General features: G+C 40.8%; 1 protein-coding gene across 1 annotated transcript; it reads left to right on the top strand.

Annotated features, from left to right (window-relative positions):
* The first annotated feature begins 1,962 nt into the window (after positions 1-1,962).
* LNP1 (leukemia NUP98 fusion partner 1) lies at positions 1,963-11,466 on the top strand. The gene is made up of 3 exons (XM_008919555.2): positions 1,963-2,131; positions 8,980-9,225; positions 11,266-11,466. The coding sequence occupies exons 1-3, from the start codon at positions 1,982-1,984 to the stop codon at positions 11,464-11,466; spliced, it is 597 nt and encodes a 198-aa protein (XP_008917803.1). The 5' UTR covers positions 1,963-1,981.
* The last annotated feature ends 516 nt before the right edge of the window (positions 11,467-11,982 follow it).

The raw sequence follows: 11,982 nt of genomic DNA, 5'->3' as shown, positions 1-11,982 counted from the left end.
CCACTTCTCCCTGTCACCTGTCTCAGCATGGCAGGAGCATTTCCTGTTCCATACAACAGCCTGCAGTTCTGTCTTGCATGTCAGAAAAGAAGAAACTCAAACCACAAAGTAGAAAACAAGTATCCAACAGGTTGATAACTTCCTACTGGGACAGCCTCAATTCCACCCACGTGATGCTTCCTATAAGCTGCTGTAGGCCTTCAAATATATCTTGCCTGAACACATGAGCGGCCTCAAGGATGTGAGTCAAATTCAGGCTGTCAGAATATGGCCAGGAGTGTTCTTCACCCCCTGAAGAATCAGCCTACACATCCTTTTTATTGCTTCAGGTATATTTTTATTGTACTGCTCTACAGGTACTCCCCTTGCTCCTATTCACCTGTGCCTCTGCCAAGAAAGCAGCCTGCTGCAGATTCGATTGTGTCCAAGCTCTGATACATCACATCTGAGCCAATGCTATCTCCCATACATGGAGACCCATGTACTCCAGGTCCCTGTGCTACACAGTCTTGCCTGCCTCGGACAAAGTGAAACTTGGGCACATAGGCATCCATAACCAATTGGTCCCTTTACCCATACTTTTTAGAATGAAGAGTCCTACATTGTAGTTAAACCTCCTACCTACACCCACATGAATGAAACTGGACTTTTGTTACTACATCTGTATTTCTAAGTAGATTGTGGAATAGGCAAGGTTTAATGCTGGACCCCTGATCCTCTGTAATGCTAAATTACCAGCCAGCTTTTTAGCATACTTCTGGCCAAGGCCAACTAGCATCTCCACAGCAATGCCTAGGCACCAGGAGAACACCTAGAACACACCAAGGACTGCTTCCAGTAAGAAGTTAGATTTGGGTTCTTCCTCTTATGCAGTCTTCCAACACTACTCCAACAGGCTCTACAGCCTTAGAGCCCTCCTCCTTGTCCTTCTGCCATGTCCCCAGGCATGTAACACATCTTCCAGTTTCATACCATACAATCAACAGTTTTATGGGCCACAAGAGAGTTTTTGTGTTATATCAGATAATTTAAAGAATACACAAAACTTACAACAAAATATTACAACCACAGTGCAGTACGTACAGCCTCAAGGAGATGCACAGCACAAGTGCCATGTAGGGTACGTGTGATCAGTGTAGCAACTGAGTCTCAGGGTCAGAAAACAGTCTCTGGCCCTATTCTGTTTGTGGTCTAGACATGGCCTATGTGGGTTACACCCAGGGGTGGTGAGGAGGAATCAGACATATTTTTACCCTGTGTGCATTCAAGCGAGGCAGTGCCTCCCATAGCCCTGTATGGTGGATGAAATTCTTCTGGTGAAAAGCAGCTGACACAAGTTTCCACTGTCTGTCATAACCCAAAAATGAACAAGCGGTTCCTTCAAGGGGGGCTTGGTTCTACCTAGACAGACCACATTTCCTAAATACTGAAGGAAGAGCAGAGGCAACAGAAGTCAGGATGGAGAGAAACCTGGGAAGAGTTGGCCATTTGCGCTCCCTCCCACAGAGCCAGTTATGTCTCTGCAAGCAGCCGTGCCAGTTCCTGACCAATGTCAATATGTTGATTCTGCTTCTCAAAATCACAGGCCTACTTTGGGTTTGTGTACGCACCTCCCAGGCATGTAACTGTGGGCAATTCTCCATTGGTATTGACAGCTGGTGCACTCAACAGCCACACACACAGAGCACAGAGTAGCCAACGCTCCCCCACCAGCCCCTGCGGCAGTGTCATATTGGACAGCCCTGCAATGGAAAGGTTAAAAGAAACCTCGTTGAAAAGAAATGAGAAAGGATTGACTTTATGTTTAGACGGTGCCCAGGGCTGCAGTGGGATGGGTCTGTGCAGAAAGAGTGGTTGAAACTGCATCTCTGCTTCCTCTTCTTGGCAGAACAGTGTGAAATTGCTGGCTTGGTGGTGGAATTTGACCTTGCTTTTCCTTGTCTGGTTGGGAGACACCCCCCCAAGTTTGGAACATCTGTACATGGAATATGACGAGGATGATGATATCTTCTTTGCAAAATGGATGAGCAGCTTCTGGGGCCACAACTTGATCGATGAGAATGAGAAAGAGGGTAGAGGCCACAAGAAACGTCAGACACGATTCTGTAATGAGAGGAGAGCATCCCTACCGGTAAGAGCTGTGTGCAGTTTTCTCTGTGTGTGCATGTGGTTTATGCATAAATATAAGTTCCATCCCCAGGAGCATGGCCCTAGAAATGCATCAGGATACGTATGGTACACCTTACCAAGTAAGTTCAGTTCCTGCTGGCAGCAGCTAGTTGCTTTTTGGATTTAGCTGCCAACCAGGGTCAGGCCTCTGGTGTCTTCGAATACAGGAAAACTGGCAAATTCCAAGACAAATGATGACAGGACCAGAAACACAAGGAGAAGCATGTAATAGCTGCCTAACTATGCATTACAGTGTTTTTCTGTCTGCTCAGCATGACCTGGCAGAGATCAAAACATTTTGCAACTGGCATGCATAAAGACTGTCTTTAACAAGTCTGTTCTCATATGTAAAACTATGTAACTCCATATGTATTAATAGGATTTGGACCTAATTCTGCAACTATACTATCTCCAGGGAGTTTTACTCTCTGGGATTTAGCTGTTTGCAGGTGCAACTTCTAATTTAAAAATCTGGTCTCTTCTGATTTAAAAATCTGACTCTGAAAACAAGGATACAATACATAACAAAGCTTATTAAACTGTGAAGTAAGATTTTAAGGTAGAAGTATAGTCTTGGTTCTTAAACTAACAAAACAGTTTGGAAAGGGGCAAGATTCATGTGCAGAAGTAGGTTTTTAAGGCGGCTCACAACTGTCTGGTGTTGAAAATTAAGTTAAACTGAAAACAGCTTTCACATTCTTCTTTTTGCTCAAAAACTGTTGCTTTTATTTCAGCTCTTAGAAGAATATTTAGGTGGTGCAAACCTGTCTGTTTTTTCCCAACTACATCAGTTGGCTAAACAAAGATACTGTGTTTCCTTAAAGCCATTTTATACTTATATCCTTCGATCATTTTGGCTGCAACAAAGCAAATGCTAATATATGGAGGAGAAACAGCTAATCTTTTCCAAACTTTTTTTTTTTATGCCATGTTATGTTTTCATCTTGCAAGTTCTCCACTGGAACATTTTTCCCATGTTTTAAGCTATGGGATTTTTCATGTTCAAAAAAATTGGCTAAGAAACTAAAAGAGTCCAAAACCACCTTCTCCCTCTTTAAATTCATGGACATGCTGCAGAGGTAACCTTCAGTCTTAATGTCTGGTCTGATGAGCCACATTTGTTATTTACTGTGATATTTCACCTTTGCCACAGATTGCAAAACAGACTCTGAACTAGAGCTTTGCTGGTGTATTCCATCAGAATGCTGGAAACATAATATCTGTTGGTGTTGGGGGTGGTTAATTAATTTTACTGTATATTATTTTTTTTCTTCAGAGATCTATTCATATATGATTTCTATAGACCTCAATACAGACTGAAGTGTAAGAATGAACTTTAAATCACTTTCCATTCAGCACCGTGCTGAACACATCTCATTGTATATTCTTGTACATTGTGTCTGCATTAGTGTGTGCACTGACATTTAGTTTGAAGCATGTTCCTATATTGTTTGTTCAAAAGCTATTTAAATATTTAATTAATAGCTATTCAAATACTTTGCTGTAGTTGCATCCCTAAATCCATACCTTGAATTTGGATTAAGTTAGCTGACAGAAAGACTGTGATTTTTTGACATTGTTGTTCAACAAGGTACAATTATCATGTACACGTATATGTCTGGCTTTTTCATTAATGCTTCACAGAAATTTGTCTTGCTCTCCTAGTTTTATGTATAAGATATAAATTTTAACTGCTTTATTTCTCAGAGTCAGAAGTTGACTAGAGGAATGAGAAGGGAAGATTTGTTTGGTGATTTTATGATTTGGGGATAAAGTCCAAGATGAAACTTTTGATTTGGTGGTAAATAGCACTAAAACATGTTGCCTTTAACTAAAGCTAGAAATTAAATCACTAATGATGCCTGAGAAATACCTTCAGAAAGAGCATCTGGTGATTGAGAGCAACAACTTGCTATTGCACCTGGCCATGTGTTTTTTACAGTTACTACAAATTATAACGACTGTAAGATTCATTATTACAAATGTTAACTACTGTAAGATTCAAAACACTTGTACTGTTATTTAAATATTGTCTTCATTTTATCAGAACTGTGCAATTAGCCAAGAGGAATAATAACTGAGATTAGACAGCATTTCTTCTGTAAATTAAGACCTTCACAGCAGATGACAGTGTGCCCTTTTGTCTGTCTCAACATCTTATTTTGAAGTAACTCCACTGTCCAGGTGAAAATCAAGTCAGCAGGTTCTGACACAGCTGTTGACAAAAGTTCCTTGTGCAGATACAATGGTACTGCCAAAACAGCACTGCCAGCATGCTTTTTCTTGTATCCAAGGCTGATATGCAGTGCATCAGCAATAGTGCAGCCCTGCCCACAGGGACTGCAGCTGCACCAGGAGTGTTTGGGTATTACATAGCAAAATGCTCATGTTGTAGCACAAAAGGTGGTTTTATATAAAGCTGGAAATCACTTTCAGCTCCAAATTGGTGTGTTGGTCTTTGTGGTATTTCCTGTGCTGTAGTAAGACATTCAAGCCACTGCTCTCACCTCAAACACAATAATAAACTTCTGTGGCATCCTATCATGGTACAGCCCCCTCCAAAAATAAGCATAAAGCTTTGTAGAATAACTCACAAACTAACAGTTTTCATTGTTTTTTTTCCCAACATCTTGGTGTACCTCACAAACATTAGTGAGATGAGCTTCACAAAATTAATTTTTGCTATTGTCATTCACATTTTGCAGAGGGAAACATAAAATTATATTTATCCTTCCCTGGGTCACAGGCAAGTCAGGCAAAAACATACCACTCTCCTGAAAAGAATCAGAGTTGTATATGATGCTGTGGGCCAACAGTGAACGTGAAAACTGCCTGGGGAGAACTGCCACCTGTTTACATCTCCTCTATTTAGCTTGTTCCCCTGGCAAACTTTAGGCAAATTAACTGTGATACTCTTTTTGAAGCCTCCAGCTATGACTTTCCTTGATACATTCTAGTTATTCTGCACCATTTTGGTTCAGGACAGTTCTTACCTCCTAGACATTTTGTTGTGGGGAAAAGATAGGGGGCAAAGGGGCGCTGATGAGAGTTTTACAACCTATACATGTATCAGCCTTCAAATAGGTTTTGCTGCTCACAGGAGAAAATCTGATGATAGCAACTGAGAGTGGGAGTAGAATGACTGACTGCTGTTGAAGTTACTAACATTTAAATTACACTGAAGTCAGACTGAACATTTACCACCATATTGTCACTAGAGATCAGTCGGATCCCAGACCAAAACATTTTTTAAGGAATATGTGCTTGTTTATAAGCTTTTCAGAAGGAAAGGAAGCCATGGGACAGCAGCCAAATGTCCAATATTCCAAAATATCCCTAAAATACTGGAGTCATTGGTTAAACTTCAGCAAACAGAACACTAGTGCTGACACACTGAAGACTAATTTTCTTACTGACAGCTGTGCAAGCACTCAGATCAAGTGCTTGCAAAAGATGCAAGCAATCAGCTTGTCTACAATAGAAATTAAGAAAGAGATTAGGCAAATTGTATTGACACCAATTTCTTGAAGTATTTTTGTTTGGGTACTTTTTGTATGTTTTAGATGGGCAATTAGCAGATTAACTGTTTTGTGAATAGATACGCTGAGCATGACTGGCCTTTACCCAAAGGCAGAAAAAAAGAGTACTAAAGGGAGTGAGAAACAATCATTGAGATCCTTTGGTGCTTCTGGATTTCCCAGAGCTGGCAAAAAATCCCCATTTTGATACCTGGAGCATTTAACATTCTTCCTTCTCATGTCTTTTCCCTTGTTTCACTTCCTCTCCACTTCTCTAGTTTAAGAACTACTTGAGGTCAGATCTTGAGAGGCAGAGACCAAGGTGAGTTCACTAAAGAGGTACCAGATGTAGGCGTGAGGCAGCTGCTGGGCCAAGGACAGGAGCTGATGCTGGGACTGTGCTCAGAGAACTTTGTCAAGGGACGACTGCAGCAGTGGGTGCACACCCAGGAGTGCAGATACAGAGGCAACCTCTGTTGGCAGCAGCTGCTGAGACTTCAGGAGGGGAAAGCATAGATTAAAGCAGTCTTCATCCATTCTTATTTACAGTGTTACCAAGCAATCAATTTGGCATTAAACACATGTATTAATGCATATATTAAATCTATGAAATAGGAAGAAAGACACTTGGATTTCATCTACAGTGAGTGCCAGATCTGCTTCATCTCTGAACTTCATTTTATGACTCTCAGTTTTTCACAGTCAATATTAAATAAAAGAAGACTAATGTCCTGTGCTAGATATAAGCCATGAAATGTTCATGCTTGAGGAGTTATGGTGAGGCTCTTCTCTTCTGTAGGGCTGTGTCCACAAGTCAGCAATATGCTGACATGCCTTAGCACACTGTCCTAGGTATGGTGGTATGTATCGTGAAAAGGCACTGTGAGAGAAGGCACAGTCACAGTAATATGGTTGCACAGGTATTTACCCTTAGTCCACTGAGGCAGATGGGCATTTCAGAGGAAAGCCTGTCCCTTTTCTGGACCATTGCTGTCATGTCAATAACTAAACTGTAGTCTTTCTTTAGGGGCTTAATTATAATTCCCTCTGTGAAGGGAAATTAAAAAGCAATGTCCTAGTAAAAGAAAACATTTGCTAACTTTGCAAAACAGGATTGATAGAATACAATCCCCATTTCAGCTGTCCTCCTGTGGATTTTTTTCACCCAAAACCCTCTAAGAACAACCAGCGATTTTTACTGTGAGACACTTTTTATTTCCAGGAAACAATATATGTTGATGACACAGAAGACATTTAGCTTGTTGAGTTTGGCATGGCATGTGTGCTCCTATCCCTCTAGCACAATGTGATTGCTTTCATGCTTTTTAAAGTAACAATACAATATGACCTTACAGAACTTACAGCTGTATCGATTGGTTTGAAACCAAAGTAAAAATAGTGTGGCAGAAATCATTAACACTACTCTCAGAGGCAGTCCATAATACTGGACATAGTAAGCTTATGTCTGGCAAAAAAAAATTGAACTAGTACCATACATTTGGAAAACTCTTCACTATTATGTACTTCTGTCAGGTGTGAGATTTATTATTTTTAGCATCTCTCATCAAGCCTGTCTAATGCGATATAACCACAACCACATGAAGGCAGAGCCTCACTATTTAGAGAAAGGCTGCATAGGTCCCTGTTGTGTTTATACAATATATATATTATATATATATTTATATATATAATGGCATCTGGGCCAGAGTAAATGAAATTGTGTACAGGACATATTTCAGGTGGCAACTATACCAATTTGATTAAACTTTCCTCCATTTGTTAATCAACCAAAACAAACAGTACACACACACTCCTCCCCAACAAACCCTACTCTGAGTGTAGGATTTTCTACTGGATTTTCTTAGAAAGCATTTCAGAATCTGTAGAATAGAACTTCAGTTGTTTGAAACAATCACAGCTCCCTTGAAGGCAGCAGAGCTTCTCCAGGTTAATTTGTAGTTGAAGACTTAGCATCAGGCTTATACAAAACATAGAATCACAGAATCAATTAGGTTGGAAAAGACCCCTGAGATCATCAAATCCCACCTTTGATTGAACATGTGCCATGTTTGATTGATAGTGCCATGCCAACTAGACCATGGCACTAAGTGCCACATCCAGTGTTTCCTTAAACACCTCCAGTCATGGTGACTCCACCACCTCCATGGGCAGTCCTTTCCAATGACATCCTGCCTGTGAAGAAATTCCTCATAATGTCCAAAACATATACCCATTCAAACATGTATGCAGCAGTTGGATGCCTGGAGTGCCCTCACCTGACACCTGCAAGGGTGTCATTTTCAGTACCTCCTGTCTCTGAGTTTTCACCACCTGCATCTTACCAGTGTTCAGCTACTCATCCTGAAAAAGCAGCAGCAGCCGGCAGGGTTTGGGGCACCCCTGGCTCTCTGTAGTGTCCTTCTCACCCATCTCGTCTACAGGTCTGTCTGTTTCTAAAACCACCAATAGATGACTCTGCAGGACACAGCAGTTCTGTATCAGTTTAATCTCTTTTACAGGCATTCAATTAAACACAGCTGATGCAGATCAATAACTTTTATCTGCATGTCAGGCCTGGGAAAACGGAATCACAAAGAAACTAAACAACTACCTATTCTCTCCCCACATCAGCCCTACAAATGTAATTGTAGGAAGTCTGTTTTCTACCACTTCTCTGGCAGAGATGTGTCCCTCAGTGCCCTGAAAGTGCTCCCTCATCAGTTCACGACAAATGTGCCCAAGAAACCAGCAGAAAATTAAAAGCTGGGCAATAAACCTTCATGTCTGCAAGCTGAAATTTCACAGAACTGGGCTAGAAATGGTTGCTGTCACACAAATTAATTCAAACATCTGATAAAGCTTGGAGCACCCATGGGTCAAGCCCTGTATCTGAGTCCTCTTTCCACAAAAGGCTTGGTCTTTGATTTTTGAGGGTCCTGCCCAGAAACTGCAGCCAGATCAAGGCCTGAGTTTTTGAGGTTCCAGTTCCAGTTCCTTTTAGTGCCAGTGAACTCTAAGAGGACCCAGCAACTTTACATTTGAAAAGCTCATTTGGGTGCCAAAGCTTAGGTACTCAAAACCAGGAATAATAGGAAATTCTGCAGCTGCTGCCTCCAGAAAAGCAAGTTCTTGACAGTGTGATTCTACTGCACGTAAGAGGAAAGACACAGGATTCTGGGCATGGTCCTTCACTCTGCACCACCATTGGGAGAGTCTCTGTGGCAGAAAAATAATCTACTTTGTGTGCTTTGCTTTAATATTTAGTACTCAACAAAGACCTTTTGTTTTTCAGGCCAAGCTTTCCTCCCTCCATGCAACACGACTTCATGATTCTGCCAAAGGCTCATCTTCAGGCCATCTCAAGGGCTCCAAAGAATTTCAAGAAGACCAAGATGTCAAATGCCACTGCCACAGGAAGGCAAGCAGAACAGCTTCAGCAGACAGCTCAGGCCCGGACACAAGATCAAATTCCATTCAGGAGTTTGCAGAGTCCTTTGAAAAGCAATTGCATCTCAAAAGCAAGCGCTCAGTTTCTTTGGTAGGTTACAACCAACTTAATATCACTACCTAAGAAAAAGCCCAATCAGCCAACAAGTGAGCCAGCTTTATCCTTTGTGTAAAAGCTGTGACTTTGCTGGAGAAAGTGCAGAAATTAACTTGAACTAGAATTTCTCATATTATGTTGTCTCAAATTACTACAGCAGCACAAACAAGGTTAAAGTTATATCAATAGTGTGAGGATTCTTGATGAAGTGTTGCCTTCTAGGCTTATTCAGAAACATTTATCCTCAAAATGAGGTACTGCACTGGCTGTGGCAATATTTTCAGAGGTTTCTGTGGCTGTGACAACAAAACATGACAATATAAAACCAGGTTTGCTTCACTTTTGCCATGAGACCCAGCTCACTTTCTCACTGCTGCTGACCTGGTTTAACCTATATGGTATTATCTGTAAGACTGTCAGACACTGCAGTGTTTGAGAGGCTTCTCTTTTACCCCTGAGGACTCCATTCATCTGCTTTCTGCAGTGTCACCACACTGCTACAGCAGCAGCTATTGCTATAAGTGGCTGAACATAATTTCACTGTAAGGGCATGCTGGCAGCAGGGGATTCTCCCCCCATTTCATTCTTTTCCCCATCATTCTGTCCTGAGACAAGACCATTTTTTGTATGGTTTGTGTTGAGGAAGTAGCCAATAACAACATTTTGTCTATGACACTTTAACACATTTATGTAATTATGATACATAATATCTGATGTATCATACAATGGAAGGAAGAGTAATAAATCCTAACTCATTTTTACATACCAGAATGCTATCAAATTGTCACCCCATTCAAAAAGCTGTGCTTGAATAACACTTGACATTATCACCAGATAGCCATAGAAGGAAGTATCTTTTTTTTTTCCAGTTTGTTGACACTGACAGTTTGAATGGAAAAGTATTTTTCATCTCTCTTTGCAGACCTTCTGTGTACCAAAAGAGAGAAAAAAAAAATCTCTTTTCAATAAGTATCATTATTCCGTGATCAGTTCAACAATTATGGTCCTTGATGACCAGTCTTCTAAGAATATGTAGAATTATGGTGATGACAGCACTGTTATGCCATTGTCAAGATTTTAAGTGTATTCTCTAATCTTATTTTTCCCCTTTAGGAACTACTCAATTTATTTCATTTTGGAATTCACATTGCCTCATGTACCAATGCTCACTAGTGGTTGTCTGGTTTATCATTTCTAATTTCTCAAAAATGCCTATGGCTAGAAAGTCGGTGAGTGTGTAATAATTGTATGATGGGTATAGTGAGTATAATGTATTAAATATGACATCAGTTCCAGATAAAACATGCATTCCTGTACCCTTCTGTAATCCACAGTGGCGTGTGCTGAGCTGTATTTTAATCTGTCTTTCAAGTAGACCAGGTTGTTGTCATTTCCTCAATCGCCATTGACATTTGAGAGATGTGAAGGACTTGAGGATCTCAGAGAACTGAGCAAGAGGTGTTAGAGATTTGAAAAGAAATTTGAGGTTAAACCTGTGTCTCCAAATGGAGCATTTTTTTGCATTCAGAGCTCTGTGGGTGCAATTCAAACCACCATGATGACACAGGTGAAAGAAAAGTGTGGGAAAGGTAATTCATCTCCTTCCCTGCATATTGCTTTTCTCTTAAAAACGTGTCTTTGAGAATACTTCATGACCTTCAGCACTTGTTTTCAGTGAGGCCTATGTGGCTAGTACTGAACAGCCTTCAGGCACGTAAAGATGGATCATGTGAAAGGACAGAAATGTGGAGTCTGGGCTGAAATCTTGGAGCCTGTCTGTTTTTCCCTCCCATACTCAAGCCTGCTGGGCAGGTGACCCTTCTATCATACACAGAGTACAATCAAGGCATGTTTGCTGCTTCTTGCTGAGTTTTGGGGTGACTGGCTTGAGCCTTGAATTTGAGCCCATCATGGTAGACCTGATCATGCTGAGGCAGGTTATACATTACTAATCAAATAAAATAATGAGCTTGCTTTTTTTTATTCATGTAGGAGTCACTTTTAATTCCCAGCTGTTTCTTCCCTGCCTTTTAGCAACCTGAAGGCGTGAAGGAGAGACGAGAAAGAGAAAGATTGCATTTGAGAAAAAGCAAGTCTCATAAGAGAATGGAAGAGAAATCAGAGCCAAGGAGAGAACGAGAAGAAGCTGAAGGTTCAGAAGTACCTGCAAAACACAACGAACAGTTTCCATCACAAGCAAGCAGTCAGAAAGGATATTTATGTACAGGCAGCTAGAATGCATTGAGATAATCAATTTTAACACTCCCCCTGAAAAGCAGGGGGAGAATTCTTGTTTTGTTTTGACTAGAAAAGGCCTGATAGCTAGAATAAACCCTAAACTGTAAAACAAAAGTAAAATTCAACCACATCACTAACACCATGTTACTACCTTCCTTTCTTTACTTTTGTTGTTAGGAATGTGACCTTTGTCATAGGAGTATATCAGTAGCAAGATCCAAGTTAGCAATTAACCACCATAAGAGGGTTTCAGAGAAATTTAGCATTGTGGCAGGACAGTGATGGATGTGCTCATTTAAGAGAAGGCCACCATGAATGTATTACAGAGCCTTATGTTTCTGTTTTAACTAAAAACAGGCTTACTGGTAGGTTTGGGAAGAAAAAAGTACACATAAACAGCCACCTGCTTCCTGGCCCTGACGTTCACTTAGACTTGTCTTGAAAACGCGTATCTTTTCGCTTTGACAGTCTTTCAACTCCAAATTTATGGACTTTTTCTCTTCTTCGCCTCCC

Source organism: Manacus vitellinus, unplaced genomic scaffold (genome assembly GCF_001715985.3).
Source record: "Manacus vitellinus isolate BGI_N305 unplaced genomic scaffold, ASM171598v3 scaffold_28_pilon, whole genome shotgun sequence".
NCBI lineage: Eukaryota > Metazoa > Chordata > Aves > Passeriformes > Pipridae > Manacus > Manacus vitellinus.
The sequence above is the reverse complement of the archived record's forward strand: the minus strand, read 5'-3'. Positions and strand labels throughout refer to the sequence as shown.

Bases quoted from the DNA above. Each gene is read 5' to 3' on its own strand.
- LNP1 (XM_008919555.2), top strand. From the start codon at position 1,982: ATGGAATATGACGAGGATGATGATATCTTCTTTGCAAAATGGATGAGC. The intron at 2,132-8,979 runs GTAAGAGCTGTG...TTTGTTTTTCAG, and splicing joins AGAGGAGAGCATCCCTACCG to GCCAAGCTTTCCTCCCTCCA. The intron at 9,226-11,265 runs GTAGGTTACAAC...CCTGCCTTTTAG, and splicing joins GCAAGCGCTCAGTTTCTTTG to CAACCTGAAGGCGTGAAGGA.